The sequence below is a fragment of the Theropithecus gelada genome, chromosome 15 (assembly GCF_003255815.1).
Source record: "Theropithecus gelada isolate Dixy chromosome 15, Tgel_1.0, whole genome shotgun sequence".
Lineage (NCBI taxonomy): Eukaryota > Metazoa > Chordata > Mammalia > Primates > Cercopithecidae > Theropithecus > Theropithecus gelada.
The window spans coordinates 11666037-11684922 of NC_037683.1; the positions used below are offsets into that span (position 1 = coordinate 11666037).

General features: G+C 47.3%; 1 protein-coding gene across 2 annotated transcripts in view; it reads right to left on the reverse strand.

Moving 5' to 3' along the window:
- Positions 1 to 18886, reverse strand: part of GARNL3 (GTPase activating Rap/RanGAP domain like 3) — a 172226-nt gene that overhangs the window by 22190 nt on the left and 131150 nt on the right. For both annotated transcript variants that reach the window (XM_025360304.1, XM_025360305.1), the window contains 5 exons: positions 18645 to 18743; positions 18173 to 18289; positions 17110 to 17285; positions 15204 to 15362; positions 6635 to 6701 (listed from right to left, as the gene is read on the reverse strand). In XM_025360304.1, coding sequence (XP_025216089.1) covers positions 6635 to 6701; positions 15204 to 15362; positions 17110 to 17285; positions 18173 to 18289; positions 18645 to 18743 — 618 coding nt within the window. The remainder of the gene's footprint in view (positions 1 to 6634; positions 6702 to 15203; positions 15363 to 17109; positions 17286 to 18172; positions 18290 to 18644; positions 18744 to 18886) is intronic.

Sequence of the window (18886 nt, forward strand, 5' to 3'; positions counted from 1 at the left end):
ACTGCACTTCAGCCTGGGCAACAACAGCTAAACTCCGTCTCGAAAAAAAAAAAGATTTTTTTGCATATGTCTATCCAATTATTCTGGTATCATTTGTTAAAAAAGACTCTTTGCCATTGAATTGCCTTCGCACCTTTGTCAAAAATCAATTTACCAAATACGTCTAAATCTATTTCTGGATCCTTTATTCTGTTCAACTGACAAATTTGTTTATGTAATTATATGTGATAACAAAATATATAACACATTATAATGATATAATGTTATTATGTTACTCACTTGATTAAAAAACATTTAAAATATCTTTGTTATGATGAAATAAAAAACTACGACATTGAAAATCTTGAATAAAGTCTTATGACACTTTTTCTGTAATAGCATTTTATATTCTACATAAAATTTGCCTTGAACCAAGGCACAGCTAGCAGGTAAATAGATGGGGAATGTATCCCTCAATCTTCAGCCTCTTCCTCAGAACAAGACTGGTGAGCTGCTCCTGTTGTCACCCAACACTGTGACGCACACAGCCTGCACCAGCTCCTTCCGTGCTTCCCACAGAATCAGGGCACACCTTCCCCTGTCTCCAGGAGTCTCTGGAAGTCACATAGGAATTTCCTATGTGAAGGAAGGCAGGGGGAGGCAGAGCCTGGCTTGGGGAAGGGGGTCCTCACTAGGGAAAGTGAGAGGATCGCATTAGGGTTTTAGGAAGCTGACTCCAGCAGCAGTGCAGAGGGGAGAGGTGGATTGCTCTAAGACGGAGCCAAATTCCAAGAAATTCTGTGTGTGGTATACTGACCAGGTGAGGAGTGACTGGTCCATAAAAGATAGGCCATTTGGAATGAATCTGAGCTGTGTGGAAAGACAGCTTGGAGATGGGGAGTAAAGGAAGGAAGAAGTCAATTGTGCCAACTGTGTCTCTGGCTTGGCTGATGGGTGGAGGGTGATGCCCTTGCACTGGGGTGGGGCACATCAGAGCAGGAGCACGTGTGAGGAGGAAAGATCTTGAGTTCAGGGTGGACAGGCTGAGTCCGAGATGCCCTTGAGCTGCTGAAGTGGGCTGTATAGTAAGGAGTGCAATGCACTGGTACAGAGTTCAGCAGTGGGTCTGGACTGGAGAGAGCTGGGAGTCAGCAGCAGCACATTGGCGATCAAGCGTGCAGGGAAGAACGAGCATGCCAGATAGAAAGGCGAGGACAGGGCCCTCTGGAATGCCGGCGTTTAAGGGATGACTGGAGAAGAGACTGTGAAAGGCACAGCACTGAAACAAGATAGCCAGAGGGGCAGAAAGAAAGCAAGAGGTTGGGACAGAAGCTGGGAGAGAAGGAAGTCTGAAAAGGATAGTAGACAGCAAAATCAGAAAGGTGGGGACAGAAAAGTCTCCTTGGGTAGATCTGCCTCTGATACGACTCTCTGACACAGGGCACAGGTTTGGCTCAGTCCAGCAAAGTTTATGGACACCAGCACTGTGCCAGCCGGGTCCTGGGGTCCGGGCCAGAGAGCTGGGCCATGGTCTGGCCTTCTGGGTGTTTGTGGTTCACTGAAGGGGGCTGTCCCCTTTTCTTTTCATGCCATCTGCTTCCTTGTTCCCTTCTCTCTGGGCAGCACACTTTCAACAGCATCCTGTCATACGGAATCCTGTACAGTGTAACAGTTCTTTTCTTAAACTCCTGATATCTCCCACTTCCGTGGGAGAGAGAGGTGTGGAAGCTGGAGCTTCAGATCAAGGCCTGTGCTGCGGGGCAGGAACAGGGGAGGTGACAGCGCCATCGGAAGCTCCAGGAACAAGCACCTCTCCCACCATGTCGAATCTTTTTGGAACGTCCTGGCCCATCAGGGCTTAGGGACTCCTTTGATGTGACCACTGTGCCTTGCAAAACAGTTATCTTAGTGTCTTACAGTTGTGTATCTGACACAGTGAATTAAAACAAAAAGCTAACCACAGTCAAGGGAGCCCTTACTTCCCGAGAGAACAAACGCTCCAGAGAGGACACCTTGGGCACCACGGCCACGGCCGCCTGTGGCTCTGATGCTGTCAGGTGTGGCCAATCCTCCCTCTTCCCACTGTGTCCTGATGGCTTCCACGGATGCAGGGACTTGCTCCAGCAATTCTCCCCCTTTCCCTGGCACTACTAGTCCTCCCTTCCCTATTGGAGCTTCCCCCATGGCCTTACAAACTTACTATTTATCCCACACTTCAGAAAAACAAAAAGACCCTTTGAACACCCTTCCTGTAGCTATTACACCACGCCTCTCTCTTTTTCCCTTAAAGTGAGTCTCTGAACAATCATCTGTGCTCCCAGTCTTTCTCTTCTCCCACTGCCTCGCAACCCCTGTGAACAAGTGTCCCCCCTGCTTTCCGCTCTTGTCTTAATGACCTCCACCTTGCTGGGTCCAAGGGTCCCTCTCAGACAGGCATTGCCGGCTCTGGCAGGGGCACAGGTGAGGACGCCCTCCTTCCTGCGGGCTCCTGGTAATCCCTGCCTTTCTGGGCACTCCTCAGTCTACTTTGCTGGTGCCTCTGTCTCTCCCTTCCCCTTGGTAATTTCTTTAGTTTCATGACTTTAAACATCATTTATATGCTAATGAAAGAGCTCCAGACACAGCTCTTTCTTGAGAGCCTTGGACTTGCACATCCAGGTCACTGGGCATCTCCACAGGGGTACGGGAAGGTATTGACGGGTCCAGGCTGAACTCTTGAGCTTTTCCTCAAACTTGCTCTTGGCCGAGCTTTCCTCATTCAGGAAGCCGTGTTCTCCATTCTGCCAGCTGCTCAGGCTCCAAATTGCAGAGTCTTCCTTTTTTTTCCGTCTTCCTCTCACATCCCAAATTTGATTCATCAGCAAATTAGCTTGGTTCTTTTTTTTTTTTTTTTTTTTTAACTGAACACCATTTAATAAAGAACCAGTAGTGTAAACAGGAAAGCTGCACGAAGATACCATGTTGCCGTGGAAGGCTGGTGCTTGCTGCTGGGAAGCTGAAGGCAGGGGAAGCAGCAGATTGGAGGGACGAGTACTAGATCTTGGTTCTTACATTTGAAATTATTTTTTATTTTTTATTTTTTATTTGACAGTCTTGCTCTGTCACCCAGGCTGGAGTGCAGTGGTGCAATCTCGGCTCACAGCAACCTCCACCTTCTGGGCTCAAGTGATTCTCCTGCCTCAGACACTCCAGTAGCTAGGACTACAAGTGCGCACCACTACTCCTGGCTGATTTTTGTATTTTTAGTAGAGACAGGGTTTCCACCTTGTTGGCTAGGCTGGTTTTGAACTCCTGACCTCAAATGATCTGCCCACCTTGGCCTCTCAAAGTGCTGGGATTACAGGCGTGAGCACTGCGCTTGGTCCTTATATTTGAAATGTATTTCGGGGTGGGTGCTCACGCCTGTAATCCCAGCACTTTGAGGCAGGTAGATCACCTGAGGTCAGGACAAAATTGGCCGGGTGTGGTGACACGTGCCTGTAATACAAAAATTGGCCAGGTGTGGTGACACGTGCCTGTAATACAAAAATTGGCCGGGTGTGGTGACACGTGCCTGTAATCCCGGCTACTCAGGAGGCTGAGACAGGAAAATCGCTTGAACTCGGGAGAGAGAGGTTGCAGTGAGCCAAGATTGCGCCACTGCACTCCAGCCTGGGCGACAGAGCTAGACTATCTGGAAAAAAAAAAAAAAGAAAGAAATGCATTTCAGACCTGACCTTGTCAGCATCTCCACTGCTGTAGTTCTGGTCCTGCTGCTGTCCTCTCATCAGACATACACAGTCGCCTTCTCCCCGGTCTCCCTGCCCCTACCCCTTCAGCAAATTCCCCACAGCAGCCAGAATGCTCCTCTTCAACCTTGTGGATCCTGTTGCCTCTTTGTTATTTAGGAGGCTGAGGCAGGAGAAACGCTTGAACCTGGGAGGCGGAGGTTGCAGTGAGCCGAGATCATGCCACTACACTCCAGCCTGGGCAACAAGAGTGAAACTCCACCTCAAAAAAAAAAAAAGGAAGAAAGTCTATGAAGGTTCAAAAACTGAGTTCTGAATAAATACTCTGATGATTCTGGAATAAATAGTGGAAAAATAAAATCTTGTCATGTCAGGCAATGTATTATGGGCTTTACCGGTATCATCCTGCTTAGTCCTCACAACAGTTGTGAGAAGCAGGTTTTTTTGTATTCTTACTATTACTTATCTGGAAGTGAAGACTTAGTGAGGTTAAATATGATCGCATCAAAAACAAGGGGCACTTAGGCGAGCTTTTCTAGTTTTCCTGGCATGATTACCTTTAAAGCATCATGAGTAAACAAAAGAGTTCACCCTTAGCACTGAAATTACTTGCATTAAAGGTGAATGATTACTGGGTGCTAAGGGCAGAGCCAAGTTTTCTTTTTCTTTGTCTTTTTAAACAGTTAAAGACGGACTCTGGTAATAAAAATAGAGTTTTAATTATTTAAAAAAACCAACATTAGTAGCATATTGAACTATTTATACTATTTTTCCCCTAAAGTTTACTATGTGAATATATTTTTTCAAATAACACGTAACTGAAAGTTGCAATCTCCATTGTAAAATATTTTCAACTTTAACATATCTGAGATAAAAATTCCTCCACTTAAAATTTATTTTTAATTTTGCTTTGTTTTTTAATACAGAAAAAAACTTCAATGATACAAATCAGTTTCAAATTTTGGGGAGAGCATTATCGTTCTGCAGCACCTTGTTGAAAAGGGCCTTTATTGTTCAGGCATCTGTGATCAAGTCAAGAACACAGACTAAACAGGCCAATTTCACATGTGCTGTGTGTGTAGGAATGAGTTGGAGAAGTGACCTGGATGACCGTGGGGAGAGACAACTGGTTTTATTGGGGTTGTTCACCAGATGCCTCCCAATGTCTTGGGAAAAAGAAATATAGAAAACAAAAGCCAGATTTCTGACCCAAAGAAATGGGAGGAAGTGGCATGGTTTGGGGAAGACTGAGGCTATGGGAACCTCTGAGGTTACCAGGGCCTTGACCTTGGGATGTAAAGATACAGAGATGCCAAGATACTTCTGATGTAGTGGATCTATGAAAACAGACACACACTGATCCCATCCTGAGACGAAGTCAGAGCCTGAAGCCAGAAGATGAGTAAAGCCATAGGAAATGGAACTCCCGAGGAGGGGCTCTGTGAGACCCAGAGGCTGCGGGAACCACAGCTGGATGCAGCAGCCGCTGAGTGAGAAGCCCGGCCTCTTCCAGTCAGCACTGACAAGTCTGGCACAGAGCCCATGGCATCCACATTTGTTTCCATGCCCTCTTTTTGTTTGGGATTAATTCTCCCTCTCTAAAAACCTGCTCTATTTTTCTGTTCTTAACTTCTCTTCCACCTAAAATCCCTTCCAGCCTTTCACACGGTTAAAGGATTAAAAAAATCCAAATCAGTTTTTAAAACATTCTGCCACAAGTTATTCTCACAGATGTCTCAATAAAGTGAAAAGAGCATACTTTAAAAAGATGAATTTCTTACAGAAGTGACTTCTACCACGCAGTCCCAACCCCTCCTTGTCCCCATAAATCTGGAGACGCAGGGCACTGGCAGCAGTGGTGGCCTGGCCCACGGGGTGTGGGAGAGTGGCCCGTTCCTGCTGCCTTAATGGGGCCCTTCTCATCACATGGGCCATTAAAGACCCGCTGTTCTGAGGAGGGTGCACAGCTCTGTGCATAAAATGTCCCCAAAGAGCAATTATTGTTGGAGAGGTTCAATCACCTTCTCCTAACTTATTCCCCATAAATCTCTAATTTTGAAAGATGATGTTTATAAAACAACCTTCTCTACTAATAATTAGCTTTCTTATATTTATAAATCAAAGATTAATCAAAACATCTGACCCAGCATCGTCACTCTAAATTGATAAAATCCTAGGCTGAAAAACATGTTTTATGTCTTGTTAGACTGGGCAGCTTTATCCAGGAAAATAGCTTACTTCTTTTCTTTTAGCCTTAAAAAATCCTTTTTATGAAAATGTATTATAATATTAGCTTTTGAAATGCTGAACATCCTTAAAGATACTATTTGATACCTTCAGTCTGCCCAACACCTACCCTGCCACCTAATCCAAACTAACCCAACTGAGGCCAGATACCCTGGGTTGAGGCTGATTTCATTAATACCTGAGAAACAGCAAAATATAGAATAGTGACAGTGGTTAGTTAAAATTGTGGGTGCTGGAGTCAAGACAGCACCAGATGCAAACCCTGGCCCTGCTGCTTAGTAGCCACAAGACCTTGAACGAGTTCACCTCTCGAGGCCTCAGTTGCCTCATCTCTAAACTGAGGATAATAACTGAGCCTGCTGCGGGCATTCATTGTGAGAATCAAGTGAGACAATGACCACAGCATACCGAGCACAGCACCTGGCACACAGTAAGGGCCCCCTAACTGGAAGCCACTGTCATCACCGGCGCATCCTGGAAATAGCACCACAAGCGCCAGTTCTTGTACTGTGTCACCAAGAGGCCTGGTGTGCAGAAGGTATTTTTCCGTTCCTTCCTGGAAGGCAATTACAAACCCACGAATGATACACTGAGTAAATCTAAGGACAATCTTTTTAAATTGCCCAGAAAAAAACCAGTCCATTTTAGCAAATAAAGATAAAAGCACATCCTTAACTTACAGTTGTAACACAACAGCAAACCAGCTTCTCCATCTTCGTACACATCAATAGCTGCAACAAAATTAACCTGCAATGATAACGGGCAACGGTAGTGGGCAGGCTGGATGCTGACCCTGTGAAAAGACTTTTTCAAGTTGTGAGCGTTTGCGGGGGCCGTGGCCCTCTGTGATGCAGGTGCCACGGGGTCATGTCTGCCCCACCAGCACCCACAATGCACATCGGGGGCTGGGATTATAATACAATGGAGGTGAGAAAGAAAAGAAAAGAAAAAGGAAAGAAAAGTCTCTCCATTCTTTCTTCTCTGGGACTTTCTCATCATCTTTTCATAGCTGTTGAGAAGCTCTGTGTTTGGTATGTCTCCTCTCTCTATTGAAATGCCTCAGGTTTATATGTTGTGCTCCAGCTCCCAGAGGATTTTCACATGAGTTGTTCATTTCACTCTCACATTAACCCAGAAAGTACTAGGCTGGTGCAAAAGTAATTGCGGTTTTTGCCATTGGAAATAATGGCAAAAACCGCAATTACTTTTGTATCAACCTAATATTATTGGCATTATGGTATAATTATCATTTTACGGAAGATGAAAGTGAGGCTCAGGGTGAAGTCACTTAAGTCCCTTGGCTGGTATACGCCACAGCCAACATCGGAACTAAGATTCCGGTTCTTTTGCAACCTTACCGCTCTCGTACCTCTAGTGAGGCAATCCTTCTGCCTCCAACAGATAAAGCCTGTGCAACTTAAAATCGCCACGGCATGTCTTCACACTTCTATTCTTTCTCTGTTCTTCATGTCAAGAGAGGCAGCATGGTGCAATGAAAAGGGTGTCAGAACACCTAGTTCTGTGGTCTGGGGCAAACTCCTCTCTCTGGGCCTCAGTTTCTGCATTTGAGAGGAGGGCACTCAACCTGATGGCGTCCTTGGTCCTTCTTGATTTTCAAAACTCCAGCCCTCTAAGAGCCTCCTGCTCCTTTCACTTCCTCACTTGTATTCTCAACCCTTAGAGCCTGGCCTCCCGTGCTTCCAGGAAAACCACCCTCTGAGCTCAGCCAAGATCTCCCTCTCCCCAACCGAAGGCCTGGGCCACCGCTCATCTGTCCATCCTGTCCTCTGCAGCCTCTGACGGGTGACATCTTCTGCCTCCTGCCCTCTCTCCCACCTCAGATTATTCTTCAATTTCTTGGCTCTTCTCTCCTTAGTAAAACCCCACTTTCATAGCTCCAAATTTCACTTTGTGCTCAAAACCCTAAACCACGGGCTCAGGCACACATTCTCCCCAGGGCCGCAGCCCCTAGACTATATCATTTGTTCTCAGATGCAACTGATTCCACATCCAAGTCATTAAAAGCAGGAGGTAGTGGGTTGGGGGTTGGGGGGTTGGAGGGGCACAGACTGGGCAGACAGACGGGAGATCAAGCCCTGTCTAGGCCAGTTACTGCCTTTGTGGTGTGTGGCAAATGGCTTAGCCTCTGGCCTTAGGTCTTTGTCTGTAAAGCAGGCATAATGAGAACACTGACCTTGCTGGATTGTAATGGGAATTCAGTGAGACAAGGCAGAGATTTTAGCACAGGGCCTCACGCATCATGAGCACTCAATGAAGGCTATTGGCTTTTTATCTTCCACACAACCAGCTTTCCTTCTAAACCTCCTCCTTTTTGTTAGCATATCTATTCTCAAAGTCTCAGAGCCACCTCCAACCCAAGTCCAGCAGCAGCCTCTTCACACACTTTCTCAGGTGTCTTTTTTGTGCCCCTGCTGCTGTTCTAGGCTAAGCCCTGACCTGCCCGCAGAAGCACCATGTTGTGGGCTCCTGCTGGCTCCCCTTTCCCAGCCCTTCCATCCACACTGTGCTCCTCCCACTGGCCCTGCACTGACTGACCCTCCTCTTCACTGGTGTCACCAGAACACAGCCTTCACCTCTAAATGGTCTCATTATGGTGCCAAGGCCCCAACTGGCCATCCTCAGTCAGTGCCACTGCCTGGGCTTGGGTGCCCCTTCCAATGGAACCCCCAGTTCTCTCCCATCTGTCTTTATCTGGCACTGTACTCGGTGCCATTAGGATACAGAAAAGAATAAGGAATAAGGTGAGGTTCCACCCCTTAAGAAAAAAAAAAACAGAAAAGCACATAAGTACACAAAACAAGGTATAATGGGGCAAACGCCTCAAGCAAAAGTTGCAGGAGCTCAGCGGGGAGTGACAGTGAGGACCAGTGGCCAAGAGCTCCAGCACTGGCATTGGAGAGAGCTGGGGGTTGTCAAACCCGAAATAATCCCCATGGCTCCTATCATGCCCCATGTTTTAGGCTCTCTGCAGAGCGTGCCTCACCCTCTGGTGCCCTCTTGTCTGTTTGTTCCCTGTGGCTCCCCTCCCCATGAGATCTAAGGCTCATGACGCAAAGGCCTGTCTGTGCTGCTCACTGCTGGCCCCTCAGCATCCAGATCAGGGTCTGGCGGGTGGCAGGCACAGAATAAACTCATCGGATGGACAAGGGAGTAAATGAAGTCCCAGCTCCATCACTTCAGAGGCGTGCACACTCACGCCGGTTGTTTCCCCTCTCGGACCTTCAGTTTCTTCATTTGTAACATGGTAGAAAATAAGAATATCTAGGCCTACTGGCTTGAGGACTCCAGGAGGTAACTTATCTAAGCACCTGGCACAGGGCCTGGAGCTTGGTAAATGCTCATCTTGGCTGATATCATTATTTAGATAAGGAACCAGCACCAAAGGGTATATTACATGAAGGACAGTCCTTGAGTACCCTCTGACCCCAGAAAGGAGCCTTCCTGGCTCCACCACTTTGACCTAGAATCACTTCCTCCTCAGACCCCCCTGTACATGTCAGTTTTACTTCACTATCTCAGCTAGAGGCTTCGTGCTGCACCCTGTCTGCTCTGCCAGACTGGGAGCTTCTCCACAGGAGGGGCCAAGTGCTACCAGCTTTGTGGCTGGACCTGCCATCCCCACCAGCTGTGGGAACACAGTCTCTGGAGTCAGCCAGCTGGGATCCAAGTCCTGCCTCTGCCACTTACTAGCTGTGTGCTCTGGGGTAAATAAGTGACTTCTTCTTTCTGACTTCAGTTTCCTTTTCAATAAAAATGGAGAAATGGGCCAGCCGCGGTGGCTCACTCCTGTAATCCCAGTACTTTGGGAGGCCAAGGCGGGCCTGAGGTCAGGAGTTCGAGACAAGCCTGGCCAGCATGGCGAAACCCCGTCTCTACTAGGTGTGGTCGCGGGCACCTATAATCCCAGCTACTTGGGAGGCTGAGGCAGGAGAATCTCTTGAACCCGGGAGGCAGAGGTTGCAGTGAGCCGAGATCGCGCCATTGCACTCCAGCCTGGGGGACAAGAGTGAAACTCTGTCTCAAGAAAAAGGAGAAATGAAGAGCCCCTCCAAGACATAATGCTTATGATATGCTCTGACCCAGGGCCTGGTACACAGAGGTGGCCATTCAATGGTGGCCACAATTATTATAATGATGGGAGGGTTGACTGCAGTGGGAAAGGTGGAACTAGACAGCCTTTCAGTTTAGAGATAAGGCCTGTGTGTGTGTTTGGGGTGGGGTGAGGGAGGGTAGTAGTGATGACAGGTATGGAGGAAGTTCACGCAGCCTTTTAGACCGAGATCTGTGCACAATGACCACAGACGCCAGGGGGTACTTGGCATCAAGTAAGTCCACCAAGGGGCTCCAACGCTGTTCTGACAGGCAGACAAACGTGGCAATATTCGGAGAGTTGGGCTTCAGGGCAGGTGGTGGCAGGCTTCAGCCCCGGGGCCAGGATTCAGGAACAGGCTTGGACTTAACCACTTCCTCCTCAGGCATGCCACAGCACTTTATTATTCAGACCTTTATTAACACTTATCACAATGAGACCTACTTTATGCTTTGATACAGGTGTCTGTCTCCACCTTGGGACAGGGGCCTGGCGGGGTTCTTGCTCCTAGAGATCCTGATATGACAGGTCTGGCGTAGGACATAGGCATTAAATCCTTATTTCATAAGTTTGATTAAAAATAAGTAGTTCTGGCTGGGCATGGTGGCTCACGCCGGTAATTCCAGTGCTTTGGTAGGCCAGGGAGGGAGAATTGAACTACGATTGCACCACTGCACTCCAGCCTGGGACAGAGCAAGACCCTGTCTCTCTCTCTCTTAAAAAAAAAAGTAGTAAGTAGTTCATTTTATTGGTATTTTAAAATGATAACAAATAATATATGGTGGTTGTAAAGATTCAAAACACAGACTTGTAACAGGTGAAGTGGGAACTGTGCCTCCCCTAGCTGGCTCTGCCTTCAGCCCTCCCTGTGCTTCTGGGCTCAGCCCCCAGCTGAGAACCACTGGATTCTGGGCAGATGTCAAGATGAGGACCTGAGCCCTCCCATAAACCAGGGACCCAGATCCCATGACCACGCCTGCAGTTCCTCCCAGAGGAGCCCTTGGTTTTGGGAACGAGGTCAGTGCTGTGTGGCTAGAGCAGCGGCAGTGGGTCACAGCAGGCCCACTGGTACAGTGAAGTTGACAGTGACTTTCAGAATGTTGCTTTAGTGCTTCTTAAACATTTCCTCTCTTGAGCTAGGATTGTAATAGAACCCGAGGTGGGTAGAAGCCTGAAATAGGGACCAAGTGGTCCTGCCTAAGAGAGGAGGAATGGCAGCAGGAAGCGAGGCCTGCCCAGTTAACACTGGTGCCTGCAGAGGCGGGCAGGCAGTAAGTGTAGACGGAATGGAGATGAAATTCCAATGACCCAGGCTGTGTCCCCACTGCCCTGCGTGCTGAGCTGCAGGAACATCTTGGTAAAAAGCTAGTCCTGTTCCCACAAGGCCTATTTCTAACCAGCTATTAGAAAACATATAGCTCATTATCTTCTTCATTTTCTTAGGGCTCATCTCCCCAGCCAGACAGTACACTCCCTGAAAGATGAATGAGTGCATCGGACTAAGCACCTGTGCCTGCTGGGAGCCGTGCAGTCGCCATTCTACCACGGGAGGGCTGTGCACGCTGATCCTCTCAGAGCCAGGAACTAGGAAAGGTTTTTTTTTTTTTCCTTAAAATTTTTATTTTCTTGGCCGGGTGCAGTGGTTCACACCTGTAATCCTAGCACTTTGGGAGGTGGAGGCGGGAGGATCACAAGGTCAGGAGATTGAGACCATCCTGGTCAACATGGTGAAACCCTGTCTCTATTAAAAATACAAAGCTTAGCTGGGCAGGGTGGCCGTGCCAGTAATTTCAGCTACTCGTGAAGCTGAGGCAGGAGAACCGCATGAACCAGGGAGTTGGAGGTTGCAGTGAGCCAAGATCGCACCACTGCACTCCAGCCTGGGCGACAGAATGAGACTCCGTCTCAGTAAATAAAATACAAATATTTTTTTTTTCTCTTAGGAAAAAACTTTGTATATTTGTCTTTTTTGTTTTTTTGAGACAGAGTCTCGCTCTGTCGCCCAGGCTGGAGTGCAGTGGCCGGATCTCAGCTCACTGCAAGCTCCGCCTCCCGGATTCACGCCATGCTCCTGCCTCAGCCTCCTGAGTAGCTGGGACTACAGGCGCCCGCCACCTCACCCGGCTAGTTTTTTGTATTTTTTAGCAGAGACGGGGTTTCACCGTGTTAGCCAGGATGGTCTCGATCTCCTGACCTCGTGATCCGCCCGTCTCAGCCTCCCAATGTATATTTGTCTTTTAAAAAGCACATTGAAGAAAGGACAGAAAACTTGAGAGTCATTCCTGACAGCCATCCAAAAAACTAAACACAGAAGTCATCAAAGAAAATGGTTCTTAACCCAATTCATCCAGGGTCTTTACAAATCATAGGAAAAAGAAATCCTATACTGAATTATAGGACATTAAATATAGGTGAATAATAAAAAGATCATATAAAAGAAATTTAATAAAATGATTTTTTCTCTATCGCTACCCTGATGAGTAAGTAAACTGCATAATTTTCAGCCACTTAAGCATGATTTATTTTAAAATAGAACTTGTCAGAAACTTTCTCTGAAATAAGGTGAGGACTTTTCCACTACCAAAAGCTGGCTAAGTCTTAAGAAACTGGTTGTCAGGAAAAGGACTGATTGAACAAGGACCTGCTGCACCACGGCATTTCTGCTTTGTTTGGCTGCTCACACAGTTTTGAGAAGGAAGAAGGGGGGAACTTCTTTTTTTTTTTTTTTTTTTTTTTTGAGACGGAGTCTCGCTCTGTCTCCTGGGCTGGAGTTGCAGTGGCCGGATCTCAGCTCACTGCAAGCTCCGCCTCCCGGGTTCATGCCATTCTCCTGCCTCAGCCTCCCGAGTAGCTGGGACTACAGGCGCCGCCACCTCGCCCGGCTAGTTTTTTGTATTTTTTAGTAGAGACGGGGTTTCACCGTGTTCACCAGGATGGTCTCGATCTCCTGACCTCGTGATCCACCCGTCTCGGCCTCCCAAAGTGCTGGGATTACAGGCTTGAGCCACCGTGCCCGGCCTTTTTTCTTTTTTTTGAGACAGAGTCTCACTCTGTCGCCAGGCTAGAGTGCAGTGGCACAATCTCGGCTCACTGCAACCTCCGCCTCTTGGTTTCAAGTGATTCTCCTTCCTCAGCTTCCCGAGTAGCTGGGATTACAGGTGCGTGCCACCAGGCCTGGCTAATTTTTGTATATTTAGTAGAGATGGGGTTTCGCCATGTTGGCCAGGCTAGTCTCGAACTCCTGACCTCAGGAGATCCACCCGCCTCGGCCTCCCAAAGTGCTGGGATTACAGGTGTGAGTCACTGTGCCTGGCCAAGGGGGTGAGAGCTTTTAAAGGACAAACCAGGGCCCCTGCTCCTCAGAAGTCTGGGTGGGAAGACATGCTGGTCCAGGGATGCCCAGGCAGTGGGGGGTTGGGGGGTGAGGGGAGTGGGTGACATTCCTCTCAGCTTTAAATTAGGAAGTTTCAGGACCTACTCCTTCTCCTAGGTCTATATTAGTATCACCTGAGGGCAGACTTAAAAAATATTGGCTCCCAAGTACCACACACCTCCAGATTCTGATATAATTGGCTTGGCCTGGGGTCAGACACTAATCTTTTTAAAGCTCTCCAAGGGATGACAGCCAGGGCTGCAAAGCAATGAAATATACCAGGGATTCCCAACTTGGCTAAATATTAAAATTATCTGGGGACCATTTAAACATACCCAAACCCATGCCACACTTCAGACCCAGGAAATCCCTGGAGGAGCAACACAGGCAGTAGTAGCTTTTCAAATTTCTCAGATGACTCCAATTGCAGACAAGTCTGGTCACCACCAATATAGATAAGAGAAATGACAGACCACTCTGTGATCAATAACAGCTAAAGACAAGAAGGTCTCCTAATTACATCTAGATTTTTCTATTTCTGATTTTTCTGTTTCTTAAAATCTTGCTCTAATTAGGTCTTAAGTCTTCCTAAAATAGTAATTAGCAATTTTAATGAATATTTATATGGAGCATATTTCCAATTAATACAAACTGTAAAGCATAATTGGAAGAATTCCGCAGTCTCTTTGATTTAGCTGAACAGGACTGGAGGTAGCCTGTGGGTCCAGAAGCCCTCACTAGGAACTACAGTCTCCCTGGAGCGGACATCCCCATTCTGTGGTTTCCTCGGTACCTAGGCCAGAATACTGGCTTGCACTGCATGATGCAAACCTCAATGGCTCACTGACAGTGGGCCTTGTCCTGCCTCATAGAGATACATGGGCTGAAGAGCTCTGTGATCTGCTAATGTCAGTGTCAGTGTTGAACGATCGCCAGTGACAGGCTGCCAGGCCTCAGGGTGGTGAGTGCTCACCACTGTCCAGTGGGCACCAAGGTTTAAACCCCACACAGTCACCTTTAGAATATGAGTGCAGTTTTGGGTGGCCCTAGATTTTGTGCCACACTAGGACATCCTTGTTCTCTGTGTATCAGGCCAGGGGCGTAGACTCTTAGGGCAGATCTGCCCGCTCACTCTCTCCTAATGGGTTTCCACCCCTTCTTCCTTTCCTACTGGGCTTTTAAGGGGGTAGGGAGGGTGCTGTACCCACTCTGGCCACCCAGTCCCCAAAATGAGAGTCTGCAGTCCCTCAGAGGTCAAGCTTATTCTCCAAGTGCCCTCCCAGGACAAATCATCTAACAAATGCTCTCACTTATTTAGTTATTATATTCAGTCAAAATTTTGACTCTTCATGTCTTTTTTTTTTTTTTAAATTTTAAATACAGACAAGGTCTTGCCATGTTGCCCAGACCGGTCTCGAACTCCTGGGCTCAGGCAATCCTCCTGCCTTGGCCTCCCAAAGTGCTGGGATTACAGGCGTGAGCCACTGTGCCTGGCCTCTTCATGTCTCTTTTATTTGGAAGGATGGAGTGGCAAGGAAAGATCTGAAAACTAAACAGGGCAGTCACATGATAATACATAGAACCATTCTGACCTATAAAAATGGCAACTTCACATAGCTCAGTCTAAATAGTGAATCACACAATACTGATGTGATGAATAGTACATAACTTTAAAGAAATCCAAATCATGGCATCTCAGGGTTAGAAGACACAACGATGATTAGTCTTTTCTGATTCCCACTTGTCCCCACAACCGCTGGCTTACCCTGTTGGCCTCCACGTGGTGGAGCCTGAAGGCTTCTCCTGTGCTCTCGTTCACCACATCAAACTGGTGTCGATAAGCCACACAGATGAGATTGTCACTCTCTTCAGCTGGCCCATCCACTAAGGTCATCACCACGGGAGAGTCGGACAGACAGATCTCCTGTGTGGTTGGTGAGGATACAAGAGACGGGTGAGAACAGAGCAGCCAGCTCCATGCCAAGCCCCACTGCCCATTCCCTCCTTTCAGAGACCACCTTCTCCAGGCTCCTGCAGAGCCTTGTGCTACAGGGAAGAAGGGACAAGAGAGGAAAGTGCCAGGGGTCACATCAGACATCTCCTTTCCATAACCTGTCCTCAAGACTCAGGCCTCTGTCTACTGGAAAGGGTTGAGGCCAGGAAACAATTTAACAAAATGGAATCAACAGTATGGTCTGCTTTATCCCTTACATTGTCTGGTCTTGTCCTGGGATTCAGTGATAGTATTAATAATTGCTAACTAATCTATTTGTGTACTTAACATATGCTAGGCACTGTTCTCATTGAATCCTACTTATAAGGTAGGTACAGCTACTATTCTGTCTTAAAGGTGAGGAAACTGAGGCTTAGAAGTCAATCACAAAGTTTACACAGGGTAGAGTTAAGATATAAACTCAGGAAATGCCATTTCAGTGCTCGTATTACATAAATGTATATGCTGCATGTAAATCTGCATTAAAATAGCTAATCACTATACGAAGAAAGCTAACACCTAACTAGAGCAAGATTTTAACGTGTTTTAACTTAACTGTCATGCTGCTCTGTCCCCTGAAGTTGAACATTAGCAGAAATTCATAGGCATAATTCAAAAGGCTTTAACTCTAGGCAAAAAATAATTTCTCAGCTCACCAGTAGAAATACTCCATCTCAGTGGCCAATGTTAGATATATTCCATACCTTAATGTACCCTAGTCTTTAAAAGGTAAGAGATGGTGACGTCAGGGAGGGAACTTGAGCCTGGAGGAGGTTTCTCTCACAAGGCTCCCCTTCAATCTCCCAGCAAATCCTGCTGACTGAGGCAAGCAGGAAAGCATTGCCCACTGCTTCTTCCCATCTCTCCTGCTACCAAAGCCACCAACCTTTCTTGCCAGGATCCTGCACTGGTCTTGTTGCAGGCCTTCTTATTTCCACCCTTGGCCTCCTAAGCCCCCCTCTACCCAGAAGCCAGCACAATCTTTTCAAAACATGCCACTTCTCTGCTTCAAATCTTCCAATGGTTTCCCATCTCACTCAGAGTCAAGGCCAAAGTCTTTGCAATGGCCTGAGGGCTCAAGAGCATATTTCCCCGTTCTCTCTGACCTGCCTGCCTTGTTCCCTCTGCTCTTGACTGTGCCTTCAATAGGACCTCAGGGCCCTTGCCTGGCTGCTGCCTCTGCCTAGAATATCCTTTCCCTAGATATCCTCATCACTCACTCCCATACTTCTTTTGGATCCCTGCTCAGAGGTAAACCTATTCAGAGAGGGCTTCCTGGGACATTCTTTCTGAAACAGACGTTCCCAACTCCCTGCTCTATTATCCTTTGTTCCCTAGCCCTCCTCTATATTTAATTTTAGTACTTCTTTCTGCCAGCCATCATAGCTTTATTTGCTTATTTCTGTTAACTGTCAACTGAAAAGTAAACCCCATCAGAAGACTTTGTTTTGGTCATCGCTGTGTCCTTTGTACCTAGAACAGTACCCGTAGATATTCACTGGAATCAATGAGCTGTAGCTTTAGTCTTCTGGGGGAAACAAGAGCACCAGGGTGAGGGTTCTCCTAGTTGGCTACCAAACAGCGGAACAACCTCAGTGGGTAACAAACCCTGATTGGAAGGACAGTCTGCCTCATGGCACCTTGGCTGGGAGACAGATGGTTTAAAGAGCAAACCTACCCTGATGTACTGGAATTCTTCAACAGGTGACTCAGATAGGGGAGATAACAATGAGGTGCTGCTGACCCCGCTTGGCTTGTTGTGTTTTCTTGTGATCAGTAGTAGTTTATTCCGAATTGCGACCACAATCCTCAGCTCTCTGCTGTGGTGAGTGTTAATAGCATACAGGTGGCAGCCTGGGCAGAAGAAAGAAATGATGCCCTACATGTGACAGGCAGGTGTGGAAGCCCCCAGGCCTTGGTAATTTGGCAATACCTAGGAATCCTGGAAATTAAGCATAACTCAGTGAATGGACTAAGAATATTTCTGATACTAGGCAAAACGGAGACTAGATATTAAAATTAGGTTGAGTTACAGGAAAATTAAGAAAATCCTATTCCCAGCCGGGTGCAATGGTTCACACCTATAATCCCAGCACTTAGAGAGGCCGAGGTGGGCGAATAACCTGAGGTCAGGAGTTCGAGACCAGACTGGCCAACTTGGTGGAACCCCATCTCTACTAAAAATACAAAAATTAGCTGGGCATGGTGGTGGGCGCCTGTAATCCCAGCTACTTAGGAGGCTGAGGCAGGAGAATCGCTTGAACCCAGGAGGCAGAGGTTGCAGTGAGCTGAGATCGTGCCATTGCACTCCAGCCTGGGCAACAAGAGTGAGACTCTGCCGAAAGGAAAGGAAAGGAAAGGAAAAAGGAAAGGAAAGGAAGTCCTATTCCCTATATTCTAGAGTTTGTGAACTTAACTTCATACCTACTACATGGCATCAATTAAAGTAATGAGAGCTCCAGGAACCAAAGTCTAAACATTTCTTCAGTAACAGATTTGCTAACAGAGTTTAACGCATCTCTAGAACCTGTTATGCAAGGCCTAGCATTTCTTCTAGTCCTCAATGTGTTTGTCTAGCTTTCAAGCTTCTTATGGAAACAGTGTTGCTATTTTTGTGATGTTTCCAAACAAAAAACAAACTAATAAGATCAAATTCCTACTCATTTTTATTTTCAGCAAAATCTGGGCAGCGTGAGGGGAAAAAAATGAATTCAATGGAATCTACCAATCTATCAAGTCACCTTTTGTTTTCTCCAACTTGTTTTCTCTGCAGTCAGACCTGCTCTTCCCAGTCTGCTTCCCCTCAAGGCCCTTTTGCAGAGCACTTAGCCTGAAGACAAAGAGGCGAGCATCTTTTCCTAAATAGGGCAGAGGAGGAGATTAAATGGAAAAGTAAGGTGACCTGAACGGCCTCCAAGGGCCGACTGTGTAGGAAAACTAGGACTGGAGATGTTCTGGAATTCGGGAGGCACCCGACACCACTTTTAACCGATAAAGCAATTACATATGCATCCCTTTCCTCCCCACCGCCCCCTGCCACGGCTTCCCTCCCCAGAGAACGAAGGGGCCACTGAGGGATCCCAAGCACTGGGCATCAGGAAAGGAAACAGCTAGCAGAGCCTATGCAGTCAGACCCCGGCGACCTGTGGTGTGGGCCACAGAAGACAACTGTTTTCCTTCCTCCACAGCATGCCACCCGGCAGGGGATACCACCTTTGTCTGCTCTGAGAACCAGAAGGTCCAGGGTCTCGAGCACGTGCATCTGCTTCACTGGCAGAGTTCTGTCAAACACGGACACTGATGGAAGGTCATCTGGAAAAGGAAACCTGGTTACCCATCACTGCAACCCAGCCCATGCTTTCCAGAACCCACCGAATGTGCCTGTGGGTAGTTTTGAACCCAGGTTCTCTCTAGGCAAGGAAGGAAGTCAGCTTCTAGGGCTTTCATAAGCTCTA